Source organism: Protopterus annectens, chromosome 10.part0 (genome assembly GCF_019279795.1).
Source record: "Protopterus annectens isolate FY-2018-M chromosome 10.part0, PAN1.0, whole genome shotgun sequence".
Taxonomy (NCBI): domain Eukaryota; kingdom Metazoa; phylum Chordata; order Ceratodontiformes; family Protopteridae; genus Protopterus; species Protopterus annectens.
Window position 1 is genome coordinate 408,280,545 of NC_056744.1, and position 25,449 is coordinate 408,305,993.

At 39.0% G+C, this 25,449-nt stretch overlaps 1 protein-coding gene across 1 annotated transcript in view; it reads left to right on the forward strand.

The window, feature by feature from the left end:
- Positions 1–25,449, forward strand: part of ODR4 (odr-4 GPCR localization factor homolog) — a 606,843-nt gene that overhangs the window by 519,308 nt on the left and 62,086 nt on the right. Inside the window, exon 12 of the mRNA XM_044085317.1 lies at positions 19,621–19,806. Within this exon, the coding sequence (XP_043941252.1) occupies positions 19,621–19,806 (186 nt within the window). The remainder of the gene's footprint in view (positions 1–19,620; positions 19,807–25,449) is intronic.

Consider the following 25,449-nt stretch of genomic DNA (forward strand, 5'->3'; position numbering starts at 1 on the left):
CCCTAACTTCTTTTGGCTATACCTCTACTTTCCTTTACTATGCCTTTTTGGTGTATTTGCTTTTTTGTTGGAGGTATACCTTTGTGTTTTTATGTTTAATTGCTCCCCATTAGGGGGACACCTGACACCTTGGGCAAGAAAAACTGATGTAATGGCGTCGGCTGTAGGTTTTATACCCCTGATGACCTGACACCATGGAAGAATGGACAGCAACTGACGCAGGATCCAAGACTTTGTTAATCAGGCCGACTGAGGGCAACCTGCAAGCAGATTATCCAAATGTAATGACTGCAACAGTGAATACACTCGGACATCTACATTTATGGTACGTGTACACAGCTGTACTTTCCTAACCCTAACCCTACACATTACGTTACTGAAAATCCATTCTCTAACACTACCATAGGTTCATATGAAATAACTAGGCTAATGGCTCAAGAGCCCTTACAAGCCTAAACATTATTATCTGAATTTTACCTAATTTTCGATCCCTAAGGGCTAGAGGATGGCTTAGGTTTGTGACTTTGCCTTTGAGTATTTTGCAGATTGCCTCAGTCCATAAGGGACATGGGCAACATCCCAGGATTGAATTTATGATTCCCCATCCATTGATTCAAACTGCATTTGTAGAGGGTCCGGGAATGACTGTGCTTTACGTCAATAGGAAGCCTGTTTCAGAAAAGGGTTAATCTCTGCGACACATACAGTGAATATAAAACGTTCACATACCCCTGTTAAAATGCCAGGTTTTTGTGATATAAAAAATGAGACCACAAAAAATCATTTCAAAACTTTTCCCACTTTTAATGTGACCTATAGCTTGTACAATTCATTTGAAAAACAAATCCATTAGGGAAAAATATAAAAAATAAAAAATCTAGAATATGTTGGCTGCATAAGTGTGGACACCCTTAAACTAATACTTTGTTGAAGCACCTTTTGATTTAATTACAGCATTCAGTCTTCTTGGGTACACACCTGCCATCAATTAAAGAGACTCTGATTAAACCCAAATAAAGTTCAGCTGTCCTAGTAGGATTTTCCTGACATTTACTCAGTTGCCTGCTACAGTAAAAGCCATGGTTCACAGAGAGCTTACAAAGCATCAAAGGGATCTCATTGTTGAAAGGTATCAGTCAGGAGAAGGGTACAAAAAAAATTTTCACAGCAATGGATATAGCATGGAACACAACAAAGACAGTCATCAAAGAGTGGAGAAAATATGGGACAACAGTGATGTTGCAAAGAACTGGACGTCCCTCCAAAATTGGTGAAAAGACAAGATGAAAACTGGTCGGGGAGGCTGCCAAGAGACCAAGAGCAACACTGAAGGAGCTGCAGGAATTTCTGGCAAGTACTGGTTGTGTACTACATCTGACAACAATCTCCCATATTCTCCATATGTCTGGACTATGGGGTAGGGTTGCAAGACGGAAGCCTTTACTTACACAGAAAAACATCCAGGCCCAGCTAAAATTTGCAAAACAATACATCAAGTCTCCCAAAAGCATGTGGGAAAATGTGTTATGGTCTGATAAGACCAAGGTTGAACTTTTTGGCCACAATTCCAAAAGGTACGTTTGGCGCAAAAACAACACTTTGTATCACCAAAAGAACGCCATCCCCATGGTGAAGCATGGTGGTGGCAGTATCATGCTTTGGGGTTTCTTTTCTTCAGCTGGAACTGGGGCTTTAGTCAAGATGGAGGGAATTATGAACAGTTCCAAATACCAGTCACTTTTTGGCTCAAAACCTTCAAGCATCTGCTAGAAAGCTGAAGATGAAGAGGAATTTCATCTTTCAACACGACAATGACCCCAAACATACATCCAAATCAACAAAAAAAATGGCTTCACCAGAAGAAAATTAAAGTTTTGGAATGGCCCAGCCAGAGTCCAGACCTAAATCCAATAGAAAATCTGTGGGGTGACCTGAAGAGGGCAATGCATAAGAGATGCCCTCGCAATCTGACAGATTTGGAGTGCTATTGCAAGGAAGAGTGGGCAAATATTGCCAAGTCAAGATGTGCCATGCTGATAGACTCCTACCCAAGAAGACTGAATGTTGTAATTAAATCAAAAGGTACTTCATCAAAGTATTAGTTTAAGGGTGTGCACACACAACAAAGTATTAGTTTAAGGGTGTGCACACTTATGCAACCAGTGTATTGTGCGTTTTTTTGTATTTTTTATATTTTTCCCCTAACAGATTTGTTTGTTTGTTTTTTAGTTGACTTGTACAGGTGATAGGTTACATTAAAGGTGGGAAAAGTTTTGAAATTATTTATTGTGGTCTCATTTTTGTATATCACAAAAACCTGGCATTTTAACACGAGTGTCTGTATCTCTGGCATGTTTTGTTCATGTCAAAAAACAAGTAATCTCCGTGGTATCCCCAAAGTCTCAAAACAACCCACTAAATTGTAGTGGGTCTAAAAACAAATCAGTGTAAGAAACTTCTCTGTGGAAGATTTTCAGCCCATATATTTCTAGTTAATCACTGTATATTAATCAGATCGGACAATAGTAGTAGAAGTAGCGAACGTAAACTCGTCAAGTCAAAAAGCAATAATTGAAAATATATAATTCTACAGCATTACTAAGTATTCGAAAGTAATCCAAGCAAGGCAGGCAGTCTGTTTCCAGTCGAAAATCCTTTATTAAGTACACAGACAAGCGATCCAAGTAAAACAAAAATAGAGTAATAATTTCCTCACAAGCTTTCTAAATATATATATATTTTTATCAGGCATGGGAGTGGTTTATTGTGCTGTAAAACAAAGAGTTATTGGTACACATGTTAAATTCACATCCCTTCCCCCATCAGTGTGACATTCGAGCTGGTCCTGCCCTACCTAGTAGCTGTCATAATAATATATAGCCCTAATATACTTTATTGGTACATCTTATTTAACCAAATTATTAAGTCTGTGATTTTATATAAGGCAATGTACTACATGGCTGGAAATATATCAACCTTGGTTCATTTTGTGATCAAAAATTATATATAAATATACACATATACATTTTGCATGTAAAAATCAGTTTCTATTTTCATAACCTATTGTTAACAAAGATCGCTTTCATCCTTCTAGACTTCTTCAGGTCTGTGTACAAGAACCCTAAAAACCTATATAATTGTATAATTAGTTAGTATTGTTATTACCATCATTTTGAATAAAGTGGAAAAAAGAGAGCCAGAAAAAAAAATAAAAAAATATATGTATGATGATGGAAACAAAATATACACTTAAATTTCAAATGATTTAAACTGGTATTTAAAACCAATTTGTAGAAATAAATAAATAAATAAATAAAATAACAATTAATCATGTAAACAATGTGGCAATTTTCTAAGTTCCAGTGCACTTTTAATTGAACAGTAGTAGTTTAGTCCAGGCTTTCTAAAAGAGTTCAGCTTTCATTGCCACATGAGTTCCTGTTTCTCCAGAATATTCGGGATGTCTCCTTCAAGATCACCCATGTCTATGTGATCCAGGATCTGGAACTTAAAACCTGTGTGTCTTTTATGAAGAGAAAGGTGTTTGGCTAGTGCATTATTTTTACATCCAGAGTGGATTTCTGACAGATGACATGAAATCCTTCGCTTGAATTTATTTACAGTCTTGCCCACATAGAAAGCATGACATTCATTGCACTGTGCCCTGTAAATTACTTTTTTAGTATTACAGTCACCCCCTGCATTGGTTTTAATGATCTTCTTTAAATAAGGGCAATAAAAACTATCACCTTGCTGTATAAATATACAAAATGTACAATTAGTTTCACATCTTTTAGTGCTTTTCTCACATGGTCTAGGTTTAAATTCAACAAAACTTCTAATATTCCTGGCCTTCCTATAAACAAATGATGGGCTCAGTTCCATTATACCTAACCTTATCACACCCAACCCCCATCTTTCAGCCAATCACACAATCACCACCACCCCTCCTTCCCCTTTGCTCTCATATTACACACACACTACACATGGTACCTCCCCACTCTTAAAGTTGTTACAGTCCATCCTACCAATATACTATCATGACCCCTACACATTCCACAGGGTTAATCGCTATGGACTCCTACCACTTCTAAGAAACCAAACATGTACTCCCATCAAATAATTCTAACACTAGCACTCACCATCACAGCCCATCTAATCTCACCCTACTTCAACAGCATTACAATCTCCAACATAAGTCACCCCACTTCAACCTCACCTCCAACATTCACTAACTACCCCTTACTCTTCTCACCATCAGTCTTTAACCACACCACCTATGACCTATACCCCTACAAACTCCTCCATTATCAATGCAAATCTAGAGTATCCATACAGTGTGACTTAGCCTTCTCCAAATACTTGCAAACCATAATAAACATTGCCTCTCACTTGCTATGCATTGCCAATATCAACCCCAACCCAGATCCAATAACAAATCCAACAAATCACCAAAATCAGCCTAGAACCAATACAAGCCTACTTAAGAAAACATCCGATATTCTAATAATAAATCATAACATAAGAAGCATCCTTAACAAAACTACTGAGCTCCATGCAACCATAGCATTATACTTACCTGACATCATCTTCCTCACATAAACATGGCTCAAACCACACATTAAAAACAAAGAAATACTTCCTCCTGGTTATACCATACTACAAAAAGACCATACAGCTAAAAGAGGCGGTAGAGTCACTCTCCTGTAGCAGAACAACATCAGTGTTGAACTACTTTACATTGAAATCCCTGCATTTAATAATGCAGAGATCCTACTTGCTAAGGTAAGACTAAATACACAAAAACAGCTAAATATCTTAGGATCATATATCCTTCCGGGAGATAAAATCAAACCCCTAGAATCTCTTCTCCACTGGGCATCAGAAACCCTCCGCCATGAAACCATTATACTATATATATATATATATATATATATATATATATATATTATATTATATATTATACCATTATATTATACATTATACTTCAATATTGATTGGACCTCACTTAACTCACCCCACCCCTCAAATCATATTAACCTTTATGGCTTCTCACAGCTTATACAACCCCCTACAAGGGTAGGCAAAACCTCAAAAAAAAGAACCAATACTAGACTGGATTCTCAATAATCGCCCATCTTCCACTCATAATTTCGGTACACTACACGACACTCTAGCGACCACCTCCCAGCCTTCTTCATCAGAGACCAAACTAAACTCACTAGAACTAGCTTTCTTAAACACAGCAGATACACTAAAAACGTCAGGGCTGACGACCTTAATGCAGCCCTTAAACACTCTAACTGATCCCCCTTTTTAACACTTTCTTTAGATGAAGCAATTGAGTACTTCAACACTGTCTTCTTAAGCATTCTGAAAGTACCCCAAGGATCAGCCATAGGACCCCTACGTTTCACTATATTTACAAATAATCTTCTCAAAGCCACTCCTCTAGCAAACCTGGTTCAATACACTGATGACTCCACCTTATTCTGCTCTGCCCCCACCCTCCAACAACTTCACTTCAAGACCAAAGAAGCCTTTACATCCATCAAAAGCTGGCTAATAAACTCCCAGCTAATACAAAATCCTAAAAAGACTCAACTTATGCCCTTCCATCCTTCCAAAGCAGCAGTACCTACTCCCCCGTTCTCTATTTCTGCATCAGATAATCCCCCTATCTCCCCCATCACACATGCCAAAAGGGTCATTATTGATAATAATATGAAATTTAACAAGCACATAGCTCATACAATAACCACAGTCAACAAAAAACTAGGTACTTTTTACAGATGTAAAAACTTCTTAACCAGCAAATTAAACAAGCTATCAGTATGCTACAACAAAATAGCAAAATTTGCCACAAACTCCTCCTACCGCACCCACCACTGTCAAGCCCTAAAACAGCTTTCCTGGCTGGAACTCCCTAACACCTTGGCTCTAAAGATCAACTTCTTCTAGCTCACCAAATACTGTCCCACCCTGACAGAACTCCAGCCTTACAAGACCTGATCACCCTCTACTCCAATAACCGAGAACTTAGAAGATCCACTAACAAGGCACTAACTGCAGTCTCCAAAAGCCATTACAGTTCTAGGGACTCCCTGTTTTCTAGCAACATTACCAAGACTTGGAACTCCCTACCACTACAAATCAGGGTACAACCCATCAAAACCATTGTCAAAAATCAGCTTATTTCCCAACTAAACTTCTGGACATGTAAATGCCTAGCACCTGGCTGACATATTCTAACACCTTTCCCCTACCTACTATCCAACCTCTTCTTTAAAACTCCCACAGATGCACTATATATTATCACACATTACTTACCAACTCACTGTCGCCTGCTCCCCACTGTCCCATCTATACCCACTAACTCTCCCCTAGACTAAATTGAAAAGTTTTCCCTTAAAATGGCAATGAACCTCGTATGAACTTGTCTATATTCTCCTCCTATGACAAACTGGCTAGTATTTTTAGATTTTCCTTTCTTCTCTTATCTTCATTACATCTTCAAGATTATCTGGCTACTATTTTTTAGTTTTTCCTTTCTTGTCTTATCTTCAGTACATCTTATAGGTTCATAGGTAGGTATTAGGCTGTCGGCCCTGGGGCCTATATAAGCATAGCCAGAAAGGTTCCCTGGCTTTTGCTATCCATGAAAATTATTTTCCTGTGCCCCTGTCAAGCAGTGCCGCAGAAGTGATCTCCGGGGTGAATTTTCTGTTTCCCATCCAGTCGTCAAGATTTTTTTTAAAGAGGGCCAATGAGGAGCTTTGCTTGACATGAATGGGTAGTTTGTTCCAGAGTATGGGAAGTCTCTGGGACAGAAATCTATCCCTCCTGCATGTTCTGTTTATTGTAGTGACAAGGTTTAGGTCCCACGATCGTGTAGCTCGGAGGGATTGGGATTTCTTTAAGTGGAGCATGTCCAACAGCTCTGGGTTTGACATAGCTTTGTATGTTAGGCAGATGTTGCCTCTGAGTAGGCGATATGTGACGGAGTAGAGCTGGAGTTTTTTGAGACTGTCTGCGTATGGCATCTGTTTGAGGCCGGTAATCCTCTTAGTGAGGCATTTCTGTGGCCTTTCCAATTGTTGTAGGTGTCTTGTGAGATGCATGCCAAACGGGGTATTGTACTCTATAATGGGTCTGATTAGGGATGAGTAGAGGGGAACAAGATTATCTCTACTTAACATACTGTATGAACAACAATCATATGTTACTACCTGCTATACATTTAATTGTATGTCTAAGTCACTATGCTAATGTAAATATCTTATGCAATCATGTTATCTGCTATATTTTATACCTGTATGTCTAAACCACAATGCTCAAGTAAATATCTTGTATATAGTATGTTAGCAATTGTACTGGAGCTTTTCTCCCCGGGCTTCTGCTGAAAATGGACAGCTCTGTCCAGTCTACCTCCCCCGGTAAACAAATGTAAAATAAAATAAGTAAATGTGCAAAAGAAACCTTCAATGTTGGAAAGCTACAATACCAAGAAAACATCAGTTTGGGCAATAATGTGATATAAAAGAACTTGTGCAAGAGGGAGTGTGTAAATATTTGGGATTTGATAAAAGATTAACAATAAAACATGAACAAATGGGAATAAAACTTAGTAAGGAATATTTTAGAAAACTAAAAGTAATACTGAAAACAGTGTTGACATCTAGAAACAAAGTCCAAACTATAAACCAATTTGCTCTTCCTGTCCTAACTTACAGTTTTGGAGTGATCGACTGGCCCCAAAAGGTGTTGGATAGGTTGGACAGGAAAACAAGAAGGATGCTTCGTGCCATCAAATGATTTATCAAAATCAGTGCATATCTAGACTAAATATTCCCCATTCTGAAGAAGATATGGGCCTCCTAGAAATTGATTACATGTATAGATTTGTGGTACTGCATACATATCTGCTGATCTCACAAGACCCAAACGTAATGAAAGTTTCGAAACATGAGAATAAGTCTATGATGACTTCCCTGCTTAGTTTAGCAGAAGCATATTGGAGTCAAGCAGGAATGGAAATCAAACCAGAAGTAGATAAAAATCTGGTAGCAACAAAATGTTCCAAAAAACAAAAGATAGACTGTAAGGTGAAGGATCAGATGAGAAGGCAAGAAATGTGGAAAATGCATAAATAGAGTTGCAAGTATAGAAAACTCTTGAAGCAACCTTATGTTGATCAGGATCGAATGCAGGAATGGTTAAGGAGAGGTGAATTTAAACCAAAAGATGAAAGGTTAATATTGGCAGCAAAAGATAGTGGAGTACTTGCACATTAGTTTACAAAGTCCATTGAACGTGGGAGAAATAGACAAATGTAGGTTTTGTAAAAGAATTGGAAACAGTTGCACATCTTGTTGCTGGTTGTGATATACTAATGGCAGAAGAACTGTAGCTGAAAGGCATAATAATGTGGCAAGACTGTTGGGTTGGGGATTGTGCAAATATAATATTGAAGTAGCTGGAAACATGAGCCAAAAGGCATTATAGAAAATGATGAAGTTTATACCACATGGGATCATCCATTACTAACAGTCCAAAAAATCGATGTAAGAAAACCAGATGTAGTAGTCCATGAAAAGAAGACAGAGGACATGCTGGAGGGACAGATTCATAACCCAGAGGCTCCCTTCACTCTGTAATAAAATCCCAGTCCAGGTTAGGCAGAGTCCCTCATTGACTCACTTCAAGAGGAATCTTGATGAGTGGGTGAGAGATCGTAGGTTTACCCCGGGTATCACTTCTGTGTCACTGTTAGACAGAGGCATAGTATACTAACCTTGAAAAAGGGCATAGCAAAATTAATTTAAAATGGGTGGCGAAAGCCAAACACACTCTGGCTAGGCTTATAAATGCCCTAGGGCAGATAGTCTAGTATGAACCTATGAATCTATAAGTAGCATTGACCATTGAAACTGCTACATCCACTGACTACAGTATCTTACTTACAGAGAGACACAAAGCCATAAAATGCCAGGATTTGCAGGCAGAAATGAGGGCAATGTGGAAGAAGGATACCCAGACAGTTCCAGTAGTAGTAGGAACAATGGGTCCTATAAAAAAAAAATTACAATTGTACTGAGATATGTTACTGATACATGTAACTGTACGAATTGCAATAGTAGTCATTACTGGGCACATTGCGAGTGCTGCAAAGAGAATCTGTGGCTAACATCAAAGGTTGAAACAGTATTAATTTCGTGAACTTTAATCATACTTTGACTTAGGAATGGGGTCCATTCCCATCATGCTGTTAGAAACTCAAAATGCTTGCAGAAATTAAATTGAGGATTAACCCTTACATCACTAGATGGGTAGCAAATTGTCTCAACAACAAAACACATACTTTCAAAGTTGGTGACTCCACCTCTACCAGTAGACCTATCACCAGTGGTGTACCACAAGGATCTGTACTAGGACCTTTACTGTTTGAAGTCTATTTCTCGGAAGTCCAGACTGAAGTAGATGGCCTTTGGCTTACAATGTTCGCTGATGATTGCAAATTGAGTGCAATCATTAAGTCCCCTGATGATGTTAATGCATTACAGGAGGGGGCTAACACAGACAAATGACTGGTGCCAAAGCCACAGTCTAAAACTAAACACAAAAACGTGTATTATTATCCCCTTTGCAAAACAGAATTCCCTGCTAATTATAACATTAAAAGCACACCCTAAGTTCAAACCCAGTGGTGTGAGATCTGGGAGCACAGGTAGATGGCAGTCTGAAATTAAAACCACCAAGTTTCCACAGTGGTAAGGAAAGCCTTCTACATTGTGCATTATATAAGTAAGGGCATTGCATCCATGTCTAAGGATGTTATTTAACTATACTGTACTTGACCCACATCAAACCATTAATAGAGGACAGTACTCCCTTCTGCATGTTTTTCACCAGCTGGTGAAACCACAGAAGTTTCTCATCAAGAAAATACAGAGCTTCCAAAGCATGACTTATGTGGATATACTGAAAGCCACATCACTGTATTCTGTATCATATAGGCTGCGGAGAGGTGACTTGTGCCTGGCCTACAGTGCAGTTTCTGACCCTTCCTTGATAGATGTGCTGCACACCTGCAAGTCAAATGGCACAAGTGTCACTTGCTCTAGGGATCTTAACGTAGTTTATGACATTAACAGAACATGCTGGAAAGACAGATATATCTCTCAGAAATTGCCACTGCTCTGGAATAAACTTCCAATTCACGTGAACCAGAGCTTCTCACTGACCCTATTCAAGCGCAACCCAGACAAATGGATGGGAGACTGCCAATTCAGCCTGGGGGTGACACCCATGTCCCTCGGGGACAGGGGTAGTAAGTGTTTATCATAAACTCGCTCTGTGAACTATGTCCATCTAACCAAGGACAATTGAGGCAACAGGATTAGCATGGCAAGGTTGGTAAATGTTCTAGGTCTGCTAACCTAATAACCTCTTATGAACCTATAATTGATCTGAACAGTCATTCCTTGTCTGGCTGTATTTGACTATCACAGTATATGCTGGCCATTTAATTTTAAGAATTGTAGCAGTCTGTAGGGCAGTTATTGTTTAGATTGTTGCTTCACATTTCTGTGTGCATTAAGGGACTCATTTGACAGTTCTTAGATATGAGTCCATAACTAGATCATAGGGATGCATGGACATTGATAACAGTGTAAATAAGGTTTAAAAGAGGTTTACATTTCACTGTCTATACTTTGATGCTAATTAAGTAACAGGGGTACTAAATATTCAGTAAACAGCCTTCTAATCATTTATTTTTATTTCCACAACAGTCCCAAGACACATTTTTGACTCTACTCTTCTTCAGTAGGGAAGGCAGGTTATTTCTAGGCCCAGAGAAGAGAGGCATCATATTTTTAATTTCTTGTTTCAGAATTAATGAGGATCTTGTTTGTAGTTGGTGTAAAGCTAGTTGAACATTACTGCATATAATGGAAACAAATACCACAACTAAAATAGTTTAGCAGGTGTTACCAGCTTGGTTTATAGAGATCCAAACTTAATCTGCTATTATGTTGAGTCTGGCTCTCCCCACTACATCTCCTGCTTTTAATGATATTTACTGGATCCCACTGACTCCAGTTTAAATTACTTCTACACCCAAGACCGCAAGGACCAGCAAATGGTATGCCTGCACTTTCTGGGAAGGATGTGTTAATATTTAGTGCCTGCAGCAATTTTATGATTGTATAGCATCTGGAACAATTTTATGATTAATTGTTAATCATGTTCCATCATACCATTATGGCCTGTCAGCCTTCGTGAGAAGACTAAATATATTAATACACTGCACCTGTAACCTGCTGACTCACTGTCCTTAGGACGATGTTCAGATATGTTGGTGTGTTTTATAGCAGATAGCTAACCAGCTTTTCTGGGGCAGGATTGCAGATACACGAATGGCTTCCTGTTAAAATCACAAGGTCAACAGCACTAATATAAATAAATAAGGTAATACAGAAAAAAACACAGGTCATTCAAGGACATCTCCCACTGTGAACACTTGTTTAACCTATTTCATCCAGCAGCACAGCTAGCAATGAAAAGCACAGCTCTTGTTTGTCATGCTTATTTGCTTCAGTCTAATGGGAAATAGACTGTGCCAGTTGTGTAGAGGTTGAGAGCGAGTCTGGGTACAACCCAGGCACCCTAAAGTTTGAATCACAGGTTAGGTGTTTCATGGGCAGACAGGGAAGGATGAATGCACCCATTTTATGAGAGAGAGAGAGAGTGAGCATGCCCAGGGCATTAGCACGTTCGACGGATTTCCCTGGTGAAGACTTGTGAAATCACCAAATGGTGCTTCCTACAGGTGGGCAGTGTATCTTGTTGCCATCACCCCCTTTTGAAGTGAGGGGAGGTACAGCACTGATGCCCATTCACACTCTACCCATGGACAGTCACTGAGTGAGCACAGGGGATAAGACTTAAGGAACAATAATCCAAACCACGTGTGATGGGTGCCTTAATGGTGAACCCCCTTGATCAACACATGTCCTGATTGTTGCTGAACAAAAAGATCAGTTGGAAGAAAGGAAGGTGATAACTGGCAGATAATAGGAGCAAAGTGTCCTTAAAATAATTGCAAAGTAGCAGAACCACTTAGGAGGGGGTCTTTAATTCCTACTATGACACTTCTTATCATTTCCTTTCATCTTCATAAGTGTTATGCACTAGTAAGAGTCAAAGGAAAAAATGCAAGACTTACTAATTTAGTGTACCTTAAGTTCTGAATACCCAAAACGATTACCTATTTCTTTTGTTAGCCAAGTATCTGATTTTCTTCCCCAAGTATTTCTCCACTGTCTTACTGCCTATTCTTGTGTTTAAAATGTACTGGCTGGAGAAAAGGAAGAAGCGAGGTGATAAGTATTCACTTAAAAATAGGTATAAGCAAAAAGACTGTTTTGCACCTTCGCTAATATCATTCGGTGCACTACATAATCGGGAAGCAACATGTAACAGTGTGACCTGAATGCCCTACTGTCTGTGATAGAGTCTACTGGAATCTGTGCTCTGTGCAGTAGGTTTAATGTAGCCTATTTGATATACTGGATGCAGTAGAAATTACTACAGGTGGGGGATAGAAAGTGAATTTATTGGTTGAAGGGAAAATGTGTTTGGCCCTTTATGATTGGAGAAACAAGCTAAAATTTTTAAAAGTGATTGTTGGAAAGTCAGCTGTGCTAGTGTAGAAAGACAGGGTCCTGACTACAACCCAGGCAATCTGAGTTCATTTAGTGAGGAGTTGGTGTGGGGCAGTGGGGGACGAGAGGTGTGATGCACCTTTGCTGTCTCACTTGGCCTTTGGAGGAATTGTGAAAGTCTATTTCTAAGGTGCAACTTCTTGTGGTTTAATCCCCTAAAGAGAAAAGACACCACGCTAGAATTCTGGCTTCAAGGGGGCCATGGCTGATGTCGAGGTGAAGTGGGTGCTATGCCCTTACTGATGCCCAAAACATCCCGGACATTGGATGTGTAACTCGGCATGCACAGGGGATCAGGTAGTTGCCTAAGTAATGAGTTATCTTGGTCATTTGTCACACCACTATATGAAGAATAAATGTGCCAATTGACTGAGAAATTGTCTGGTGGTCAGCAGGCATTGGGAGCAAAAAAAATGATTACGGGAAAGCAGCATATCACATTATATTACATTATATTGTTGAGCAGAAAAAAAGGACAGAGATAGATTGTTAATAATTTAACATAGTTAGACTGTGCTGTTCTGTGCACAGAAGAAAAAAAATATGAGCATCTGTTTTTTGGGCATGGAGGCCTGTCCTTGTGACTGGTGAACTTGTTCCTTTGCCTTTAAAGGAGTTTTAGTCTTTGTCTTTGAAGTCGGTTTAATATATAATTGTTTAGGTCTGAATACACCCTCAGAAGCCGATGCCTGCTCAGCAGCTCCGGACCCATCTGAGGTCTCTGAGAACAAACCCAACATTTGTGCTTAAGGTGGTATCCAGTGTAGCCCTTAACCAAACAATTCATTTGCCAACCTTTTATCCAAATCCTCAGAACAAGGGGGAGAAAATTCTGCATTCTTTGGACGTACACAGACAACTTAGATTCTGTTTGGACAAAACTAAAGTTTTCAGAAAGACAGAGCAATTACTAGTGGCATATGCCACAGCATCACAAGGAAAGGCCATCTCCAAGCAGACTATTTCAAAGTGGATAGGTCACTGCATTCGTTTCTGCTACTCACAGCATGGCAAACCAGTGCCTAAGGGCATTAGGCCACATTCAACCAGAGCTGCAGCCACTTCTGCAGCCTTTCCTCAGGGGAGTACCAACCAAGGACATTTTGGTGGCTGCTACTTGGAGTTCAGTGCATACCTTTGCAAAGCATTACAGTCTGCCTCTTTACTCTAAGTCCAGGGCAGGCTTTGCCACTGCAGTTCTGCAGGGCCTCATAGCGGCTCCTAATGCTGTTTAGCTCCAGCCCCCCAACCATAGCTTTGAGACTCAACCCAAATGTAATGACTGCAACAGTGAAACACGAAGAACATAGTACAGTTGTGTACACTTACCATAAATGTAGATGTTCCAGTGTATTCACTGTTTCATTCCAGGTTACCCACCCGCCACCCCCCCCTATTTTTGCTGGAACTTATCTTTACTTCTCTAATCTACACAACCTAGGTGGTGTATTGCTTATAGATGAAGGTAAAGCTTATTCTTGTGCATGTATGTTTTATTTACATAATTTTAGCCTACCTTTTTGGGGGCACCTGACATCTGGGGCAAGAAAAACTAAATAAAATGGCGTCAGCTGCATCTTTTATACCCCTGACGATCTGATGTCAGGGAAGAGTCGACAGCAACCGACGCAGGACCCAAGACTTTGGAATTCAGGCTGACTGAGGGCAACCTGCCAGCAGGAGTCGACTAACCTGCTAGCAGGATAACCCAGATGTAATGACTGCAACAGTGAATACACTCGAACATCTACATTTATGGTAAGTGTACACAACTGTACTTTTTTCTTTATTCTCCACTTCAAGTCTTATACACTGCTACTTCTTTACTCTGTAAATAATTGCAGTGTTTTGTGAATAAGTGCTCAGTAAATAAAATTGTCATGTTTACTTCAGATGTTTAACTTAAATGCATGTAAATTTTGAACCTAAAAACAAGTAATCTCCGTGGTATCCCCGAAGTCTCAAACAACCCACTAAACAACTATAGTGGGTCCAAAAACAAAACAGTATATTTGAAAGTAATCCAAGCAGGGTAGACAGTCTGTTTCCAGGCAAAAATCCTCAGAATACATTCAAATACTTCTTTCTTTCTTTCTTTCACATTTGTTAACCGGGTTAGTTCATCTGAGTTTGAAAACAAACCCATTTTCAGTGGAGACCCGAGGGGAAAAGCCCCAGCAAACATACGTAAAGATAAAGTGACAATGTACAAATATTAAATAACAATCACAATTCAAAATAATTGTAAAAAGAAAAGGTTATTAGCTATTTGCATTGCATTGATAGTAAGCAACCCATTTTCAGTGGAGACCCAAGGGGAAAGAGCCCCAGCAAATCTAAGCACAGGACAAAAACTACTAAAAATAACAATGCAAATACGAAATGAATTATAAAGAGAAAAACTTCTCCTTCTTCTTCTTTTGGCTTTTCCCGGTTAGGGGTCGCCACAGCGGATCATCTGTCTGCTCATGATTGGCAGTGGAATTTTACAGTGTCGAGTTGCCAGCCCGGCACCCAACCTTCCACAGAAGGCACACACATGCACAAACTCACACCTAGGCCCAATTTAGAGTGACCAATCCACATACTGCATGTCTTTGAGATATGGGAGGAAACTGGAGCAACCGGAGGAAACCCACACGACCACAGGGAGGGCATGCAGACTCCACACAGAAGGCACCCCAGCCATGAATCGAACTGGAGAACCTCTTGCTGTGAGGCGGCAGTGCTAACCACTGCACCACCGCGGCCGCCCAATTATAAAGAGAAAAACGAAAGAACAAAATTATGAACATTAAGAGTTACACTGATAGCAGTGGTCAAAATGTACTACATATGAGAGTAAAAACAAAAAGATAATCGTTCAAAAGAAGGACAATGTATAGACATTGATAGGAAATGGGGAAAAAGGATAAATAGTGTGGAGAAAGGAGGGGGCTATAGTAGTAGAGCTGAGGGTTTAGGAGGTTAGTTTAAGCAGAAGCACCACTTACTAATTCTGTATAATATTTGAAATTATATATTTTTTTAATTTTTTTTTTAAGTTAGGACAAGTTTAAGTTCGCTACTTCTACTACCATTATCTGGTCTGATTAATATGCAGTGATTAACTAGATATATATGGATTGAAAATCTTCCACACAGCAAAGTTTCTTACACTGTTTTGTTTTAAATTTTTAACCTAAGTGCATGCACTGTTTTTCTACGTTATGCTCCAGGTCATGCTTGGAAAGGTTCCCCAGATCAGTCCACCTACCGGCTTATTAAATTGTAATAAATAAAAAAATATTTTGTACTATAAAAAGGAATTTTGGAGCACCATTTAATTAATAAATGTAAGAGGTCTTGTTCTCTGTATGGTAGTGAAATTTGTATTCTGTGCAATATGCTAAGATTGTAGGTTACTGAAGAGTACTGTATAAGCTTCCTTGGTATAAAGGCTGTTGGACCCACACTTTATACTGATAAGAATCTCTAATCGAACTTTAAAACCTTAAAGTACATAATCAAACATGTTTTGAGAAGGAATGAAATACTGGGATTACTATTTGTCTTACCTGATTTTTGCTTAGAGAACTGGGGGACTCCTTTGGTGGCTGGTCTCTTTGTGGAAGTAACTTTCCCTATTTTGTTATCTGTATTGTATCTCTGAGTCAGCTGGCAATCCATTGGGTGACATAGGGATTTATTCTTAGTTTATTTAGCTTTTATACTATGCCTGAGTGGGGAATTGTGTCAAAAGATTTGGCCAGGTCAAGGTATGTGGTGCATACAGTTTTGCTTTTATCTATTGCTTTGGTGACCTATTCAAAAAAATCCACCAGATGGAATAAGCATGACCTGCCTTTGACAAATCCAAACTGAGATGGTCCAGTGCTTGGAGGTTCACTGTGTCCTGATTGATTAGTTCAGGATATTACTGTTTTCATCCGAGAGAGAAACGTGTTAAGTATATTAGCATTTTTCAGAGTTGTTCTGAAGAGATGCACAACAAATAGGTGTCCTATGTCCAATAGGTAAAAGAAAAGCTTTGAGTCAGCGAAAGGGCATGGGTAGCTTTATGCACCTTGGAGATTAAGCTGAGATATTAAGGGCCTTATATAGAGGACTATAGTCTTCTTTGTGTACACTGCATTGTTTAGACAGTAATGTGAATTTATGGTAACCTCAAGAGTGAAGCTCAGTAGGTCCCTTTACATTTGCATATGTCCACAGGAGCACTGAACAGCTCTTGATCTTTTCCTGGAAATCATAATATTTTATATTAACAAAAATGTGGGATTTCAAGTAATAAAAAAAAAAAAAAATCTGTGCTTGTATCTGTTGTCTGTGAAGATGGCAGTACATTGCATCTGCTACTTGTTTGCATGCATGCACTGCACATACGTAGCTGTTATACCTGGTTTTTGATGATTGTAGACTCAGACAGCAGCACTTGCTCTGTCAGTTGAGTGACATTTCAGTCGGGATGTTACTGTATTTTTCTCCATTCTCATTAGCTTCGTGGTATGTACTATGAAATGCATATACTTAGTATCTCAATTAACTCCAATACTCTGAAAATAGCATGACAAACTGCACCATTCTGACAAAATGGGTTGAACAGAAAACCTCTTTGTGAAGAGTACACATTCAGAACTTGTCCAAACATTTTAGTGCTACTTTTTTGACAGCATTAGCAAGAATCCCGTTCTGACTTAGTTCTTGATTTATACCATTGCTTGGCAAGAGTGCCTCTGCTAAGATGTGATCCTGAATTGTAGAAAGTGGATATAGAATTTTTATTTATTTATATTTGTTTACCGTGGTAGTATACTGACCTCAGTGGACCATCTGTAGGCACAGCTTGGGTGAATAGAATCACATAAGAAATGAACAAAACATATTTACAGATACAAGGATATGCTGTGAAGCACACATATTTACAGATGCAAAAATATGCCACAACATTTAGTTCAAGAAGCAGTTAATGTAAATGTATAGAATATAAGAAGATGGATTTTTGTTTAGTAATAGACCTAGAAAAAAAGGTTCTGAGCATTCAGCAGTGGTAAGAAGGGTTTGTTTTATCAGAAAAATGCTGCAGATTAGCCAAATGTTTTTTTTTTTTTCATTTTATTTATTTATCCTTTGTTGTCCGGGTTAGTCCCACTAGGCTAGTAGCCTATTTACAGGGGGGAGACCCAAGGAGTTCATTATACTGCTAGTAGATATTTAGCCCATGCAAAGGGGAACTTCCCCTACTCTTTTCAGTAAGTGCAGTGGGATCTTTTGCATTCACCTGAGCTACCACCGACTTAAACAGATAGGGACGTCTGTTTATCGTCTCAAGAGTCAGTGTGACAAGGATACATAAAGCATGAAACAGCTTGTTGATTTAATTATTGCTCACAGCAGTCACGAATGAAAAAGGAGCAGTTACAGGACCTTCCTTAATGTTAATTTGTACCATGTATTCAGTACTGGAACAGTTAATTCGATGAACATATAAAGAAATGTCTTGTAATGTCTTGTAGTACTTTTATATCCAGTTTATTTGGTGTCTTTTGAAATTTCAAGGGCTGTAGTTACAATCCTTAGAATAGCAGAACAGAAAGTTTGAACATTTGGGAATATGTATTAACTCCATGCTTGTTGTACTTTGGCGGATTCTTCCTACTCAGATACAGTGACCTCAAAGTTTTATATATATGTACACACACATACACATACATATTCTGTAGTGCGATCTCGGAGTTAGTATATATAATTACTAGGGAGCGGGGGAAGTGAATTTGGGGCTTCCTCCTGCAAAAAGCAAGATTTGTTCTTTTCTTTTTTTTTTTTCAATCGAATGCCGATCAACAAGTTTTGCTCAATCAGTTGTTATATGATGTCTAGGGCATATTGTTAGTTGTGCAGGACTGAAGCATTGCTGCATAAAACACTTTAAAGGTCTAACAATAAGTTTCAGAATTCAGTGTTTTTCCTTGAATCATATTTTATTATTTTGAAGTTTTGCAAACTTTGGTCACATACTTCATATAGGACCACAGTTTTCTTACTAAGGAAGCCAGTGACAAATAAATGCTTTCATACACTGCATTTACTCATAGGCAAAGTGAGAGAGAAGCAGAGAGAGAAGCCAAGAAAGTGATAACTGGCATAGTGAGAAGGTAAGAATAACAAAACTGTTGCTGCATTCATCTCAGTTGCAAACTGTACAGCAATTCTGGTGAAAAGGAAAGGACAATAATTCCATGCTTTTATCTCATATTGTATAACAAATGGCACAAAGTCTTCTTCAGGCCTGTTTTGCTGGTCATAATTGCCAAATTGTTTATTGAAGACAATCAGAATGATTCTACAGTCTGTGAACATGTTTTAATTTCTTATGTCGTTCATCATCTGTTTTAGCAGGGATTGTTTTAGTTCTGATTACTTGCGTATTTGTTAGCTTTGTATTATCTTCATTACCAACCAGTAAAATTAGCAGTGAATGAACATTTCCAGCCATAACCTTTACGCAAAAATGTGAATAGCATGTAATCTGAAACATGTAAAAAATGTCCGTATCCAGTACAGTCATAGAAACTGGAATGAATAATGAACACAAATAAAGCTCAGAAATAATGCACAACAACAGTGGATGTGAAAGGGAGGAACATTTCAGGACTGTAAAAAATCAGTTTTCTAGCAAACATGATCATAGCATATGAGTTTTAAACTCCAAACATTTGCCACATTTTTATTAGTAGTCTTATAACTTTAGAGGATTCCTGGAGATGAGATACATTTCTGTTTGCAACCCAAAGAGGAATTGCCTTTTTTAACAGCTGTCATTAGCGTGGCAAAGAAAACAATTGGACCTTAATCCTAAATATATTTTTAGATAATTATACTTTGCCTTTAGGTGCAGAAAAAGAATTTCATGGTCTTCCAAAGAGGGTGTTTGTTCCTCTTACTGGATCCAGTGTCATGTTCTGCGATTATATGTTTGGAGACGAGTTAGCAGCAGACATTCAGGAACGCTTCTCTGAGATGCTGGACTATGACACTGATGACCTGCAGCTGGATATGTCCAAGGAAGAAGTAGCAGGTAAGTACTGTAACTGGTGATTAGGCTGTGATTGGCTTGATTGTATGCAGAAAGAAGAGTGCCATTAAATTTCCACTTTAAGTGTAGATGCCTTAGTAGCTAGTGTGTGAAATGAATATCATATGGGAATGTAAACCAAACAATTCCATTTACAATAACAGATTTTTCCAGTTAAGTACAGTTTTTTTCTGGAAAAGAAAACAACAGTTTTTGTCAAAAGTGCCGAAAACACTTTAAAAATCTAAGGATTGGTTTTCTGGGTGCAGTTGACAAATGCAATGAGGTGTAACTTTTGGCATAATTGGTGATCCTGTAAGTAAGATAAAGCTGGATTATTCTAAAAATAGCAATTTAAAAATAGCAACATTTTAATATACCTTAAAATTTAAGTATAATCACATCACTGAAATTATAGTTCTTTGAATGAAGCATTTAAAAGATAAACTGCAGAACCTTACTTCAATGGCTCTATGCAGTGGCTGCGGTACTTAGGTGCTTCCTTCTGAGCCGCACCATGTGGCTTTTCTTACAGATGTCCATCTGCTGTACTTGGGACTGTGCATCTAATTATAGGTTCATAGGTAAGTACTAGGCTAGCTGCCCTTGCAGGTCATTTTAAGTCTAGCCAAATTCCCTTTCAAAGGTGAGAATCAAACCATGTACCTTGTGACTTGAGATAAACACCTTAACCATTTTAGCAATCTCCAAGCCCAGTGGGCATATATAGAATATGTTAGGCCTATGTAAAATATTCCTGCAGTGTGCCTAAGTTTGCTCAGTCTTGCAACAATCCCCAGTTGTTTAAGTTACTCACACAGTTTGGATTCTTTCTTAATCTGCATTACTGCAAAGTTATGCAAGTGATTCCTGCAAAGTAAAGACCTTTCAAGTGTACCTGTGATGCCTAGTTCAAAAAACAGGACTACAGTATGCGCTGTTTTACACCTCTTCAAAGCTGTGATTCTGTGGTATCAGCAAATGAAAGGAGATCTTCTGACCAGCATGCACCCTGGAGCAGTGACGGAAGGGGCTCAGCAAGGGGACTGACATTAGGGACCCTATGTTAGAGCACATAAGGCAGATGCAAAGGCTCAAATGTTCAGAAGTTAGGTCAAGCCTGGGTTCCCGTTGTATTCTTCACTCCTTTTCCAGGATGATATCCAGTTCCATTTCTTATCATCTAACAGTAAATGGCATCTTCTTGTACTGACTTATTAGGTGAGGGTCAGAGTATGCTTGCCACCTCCTTTCACTTAGTAGAGCAAGTTAATCACTCTTGTAAAAGCACAGGGGAGGGGGTGCCCTTGAGGTTCTTAGATATTGTTGGATCTGAGCTTGAGAGCAGGTAATTAGCCCTTTTTGTCTCCTTTCACTTCACCTTGTCACTTGATGGGAAGGGTTGATATACCCTACAGTCCCTTTGTGGGATTGTTATAGCCTTTTCATTGAGTGGTAAAAATGGTTGCATGTTTGAGAGTGCATTCTAGTAGTTAAGGTCATTACAATCACCAGGTCCCACACTAGCCTGTTAATCTGACATGCTGTCATTTGCATACTTTCTTGTCTGCAGTCAGTTGGTATTACATACAGGTAAAGTTCAGCACTCACCTTTCACTGTGCTCCTGCCTTCTTTGTAGGAGGGTGACAGGACTGGATCTAAGGGTACAAGATGAGGACTTTCGTCTTTCTTTACCCTTTGAATCTTGTACTTTCACAGTATTAGATGGGACAGAGTACTGCCTGCTTAACATTTTCAGGGTTAGTGAAATATTCTCCTTTGTTAGTTCTCCTGAGAAACTGTGTCCTTTGGAGAAGTTGTAAGACATGAGTTTCACTCTCGACTGACCTTCTGTCCCTTGTTACTTCAGTAAGAAACATTTTAATTCACATTTTAGGCTGGCATAGGTGGAAACCTGAAGTATTGTACCCTTAGAATTTGTTATAGAAATAGCATGTTTGCGTTCTTGAAACACCTGCATTTGGGCAGCTCTGCTGTTAATGAGGCAGGCCGTTTATATTGCATACTTCCCAAATTGTGTTCCCTTTTGAGAAGGATCCTTTAAGCAGGTTCGAAAAATCTCAGTATCTGGCAGTTGGTCCCTGGCCAGAGATTTCAAGGCTGTGTTGAGGGTTACAAAAAGATTATGTACCTGTTCTTTGTATAAATCATTGCTGCAGTAGTATTTATTATATGTGGGAACTGAGTCAAGGCAGACATCTACCCGACCAACCCAACTCAGAACTGTACAAACATCCCAATGTAGGCTTACATCCCAGAAAAAAAATGGTCAGCTTGCCTATACTACCATTGTCTCAGTTTTGCTGTAGGTATATACTGTATTTCAAAGAGAAAGTTTGTAAATCACTCAATTCACACTTGACCTCGCAGCTCCAGTCTGCAGAGTTTCACAAAAAATTAAGTACCCCATTGGGAAAACCTTTTCTGTTAGTTTATTTTTTGCTTGTGAATGATTTTAAGGGAACCTTAATTCATTTTCCAAGATATGCCTTGTACAGGTCTAAACAGTATTTAAACTCAGGGTGTCAGATCTGTGCCTGTTTTGCTAAGGAGGATCCCTCCTTTTGGTAGACTGCCAAATGTGCGCTGCCTTCACTAGGAAGACAAAGTGAAAGCTGAATTCAGTAATGCAGGCATCAACTTCAGATTTGGGCCTGCCTTTCAACAGCGTGGGAGAAACATAACCTCTTGTGAAGAGCCACAGAAAAGAACACGCCACAAGGCATTGCTAGTGAGTGAGAGGACCACTAAGAAAGAGTCATTTAAATAGTTGAAGGCCACTCTGGGGCTAATAAGTCCAACAATGCCATGACTGGAGAGGCAGCTTCCCAGCCCCTGAACCTTGTGTCTTTATTACTTGCTAACCTTTATGTGACCCTTCTGGAGGCAGGTGTGTTGTCAGCTTCCTGCATGTCCTGCTAGGCCTCATTTCATGTCAGTGGTACAGTGGTGCTGAGGCCATTTTGACCAGGGTGATAGGTAGTGATGGCCAAATAGAGCCTGTCACCTCAGGCAGTAAAAAAGGTATTTTCTCTTTCAGCTCTTATAACACATGAGAGCTGTGCTAGAGACAGATAGCAAATCATGAATGTCCTCTAGAAGGACCCATGCAGCCAAGTCCATGACCCCTCACTGCTTCCTTTCATAGAAGTTTGGACATTCAAATCATGTGTGCCTTTTTCACAGGCCTTACAGAACCCTGTGAAGCTGATGCCATGAATCCCAGTCTCCCACAAAGGCCTTGTTCTTGTTTATTTGTGTGTTCATGTGTTCATCTGTCTATTTACCAGTTGTTAACCAGATAAAGTAACTTGTCCATGGACCCTTTTTAGTGATGATGTTGCCATTTGGTAGAAACATTTTAATTAACCAATTCTTAGACTTATTTTAACAGCAATACAGATATTTAAATAGTAAAAACAGTATAACAATGATATCCAATATGAGTAGTAAAAACAGTATAACAATTATGCTCAATAGCAGCATATCACATTTACATAAAACTATGTAGTCACATAGTTATTTGCATTTCAAGAAGCTGAAAGACTGTTGTGTGTGTGGTGGAGACTGGAGAAGAACAGCAGCAGCAGTCTTTATAAAAGAGGCCCTCCACTCGGACAGACAATGGGATTCTTTCTCAGAAGGCAACAAAGTCTTGGCATACACATTTTACATATTATTTCCACTTGAATACAGCTTACATGACAAGATGACCATGTCCTTATATTTGCCTTTCAAGGACATCTCAGGTGGATAGACCCTCAAATAATGACTGCATACTTCAAGCTGGAGTCACAGAAGATGCCCAGTACCTAAAAGAGGTATCTGGGCCTTTCAGGTCTGGATGGGCTAAAACCCACTGCTGTATTCCCAATATTAGAGGCTGTGAAGATGATTTCATGGAAGAATCCCTGGAGCTGGATTCACAGCCTCTGGTCCCCCCAGAAACCTGATTCTATAGGGTCTAACAGGTATCTAGGTACCGCTACAGAAACCCTCTACAGATCCAGCTGTAGCTTCACTTGATGGTGCCAGAAGCGTTAAGCTGACTCCATGCGCTTACACATTCCTTGATGAAAGAGACAGCAGGTTGCAAGATGAGTTTGTGGGGGGGGGGGGGCTACATATCTGATACTCTTATCTTTATGGCTATGAACTGATCAACCCACGTTGTTAAATAGCAAGAGGGGATCCTAAACAAGATGGCAGCCAGCCTGAGAAGTTAAAAATGAGATCCTTAAGGAGCAGATTTACAGATTAGCCCTCATCCTTCTGAAGGTGGGAAAACATTGTAAACTGTGGATGCAGTGCTATGGATACAACATCACTGATAACAGCAGCTGGATCTCTCATAAGGAGACACACTCATCTGAGAATATATCATCTGCCATTGGATCAAACAAGAAAAGCAAAAGGCTCATTTAGTGTCTTGTATAAATAATGGGTATACAAGTAAAAATTCAAACTCATTTTCCAAACGTACAAACTTGAAATTTTATAGACATAAGTAAAAGTAAAAAATGGTTAACCGCTTTCATCCCTAAAAATCAGTAGGACTTTATCAGAGCCATTTTCTATACATTTGAACCAGTTTAAATAGCTTGTTAAACAAATCACTTGATGTAAACTATCCACTGGTAATCAGACAAATTAATTTATCATGTATCGGTGGGCCTATATTAGGTGATCTAAACTTTAGGTAATCGAATACCTAAAGATCGACACCTAAACAGTGAAAGCTGTAAATGTCTAACGACCACTTCCACAAATTCTTTTGTAGGGAAATATTTTGCTTGGCCGTTATCGGGAATCTGCCCTTTTCTCCACTGTAGAGCAATCTTGGAGTTGGTATATTTAGTAAGAGGGGGTGTGGGGGGCTGGGGGGTGTCGAGGTCGAAGCCCTCCACTCAATTACCTAAAGCTTTGACTTTGTAATATAGACCCGTATCAGTACTATACCATAAAAAAATATAGAAAAATATAAGTGGAAAATACCATCAAGGGGTTGTTTTGTTAAAGGAATTTGTAAATAAACTTATAAATATACAATGTTTGTTTAAAGTTGTCTAAGTGTACTTAAAAATTCATTATAATCTGGAAGCTGTAGATTTTAATATAGGGACACTGGAAACGTGTTAATTTAAGCCCTGATGATTAGATGCATTCAGTCTGAGCTGTAAGATCAATTCTATGTGCTCAATTCTGGTTTCCCAAGAACCACCCCATTCATTGTGTGGTCACTTCCAATATCCCAATCTTAAATCCCCAATTAGTATACATCTGTGTGTCTAATAAGGTGTTAGAGTTTAGCTTTAAAATAGTGTAAAAATGCTCATAAATTCTTTTCCTAAAATGTCATTCAATTTTACCAGTGTAGTAATTTCAACATCCTTCACACAATACTGTATAAACCACTCCTTTGGAAGTACAGTTGCCATGTGCTAAGGGAATGTTGCAAGGAAACCCATCTAAGTGTATACATTATTTTTCTAAGGTTTATATCAGAATGTCGAACTGTGAGAAGTCTGAACATCACAACATCGAAGTGAATAATCCAAAACGTAATTAGCCCGAACTCTCAAAACTTCAAAGATCGGAACTCCGAATGGTTATGGTTGGCCCTT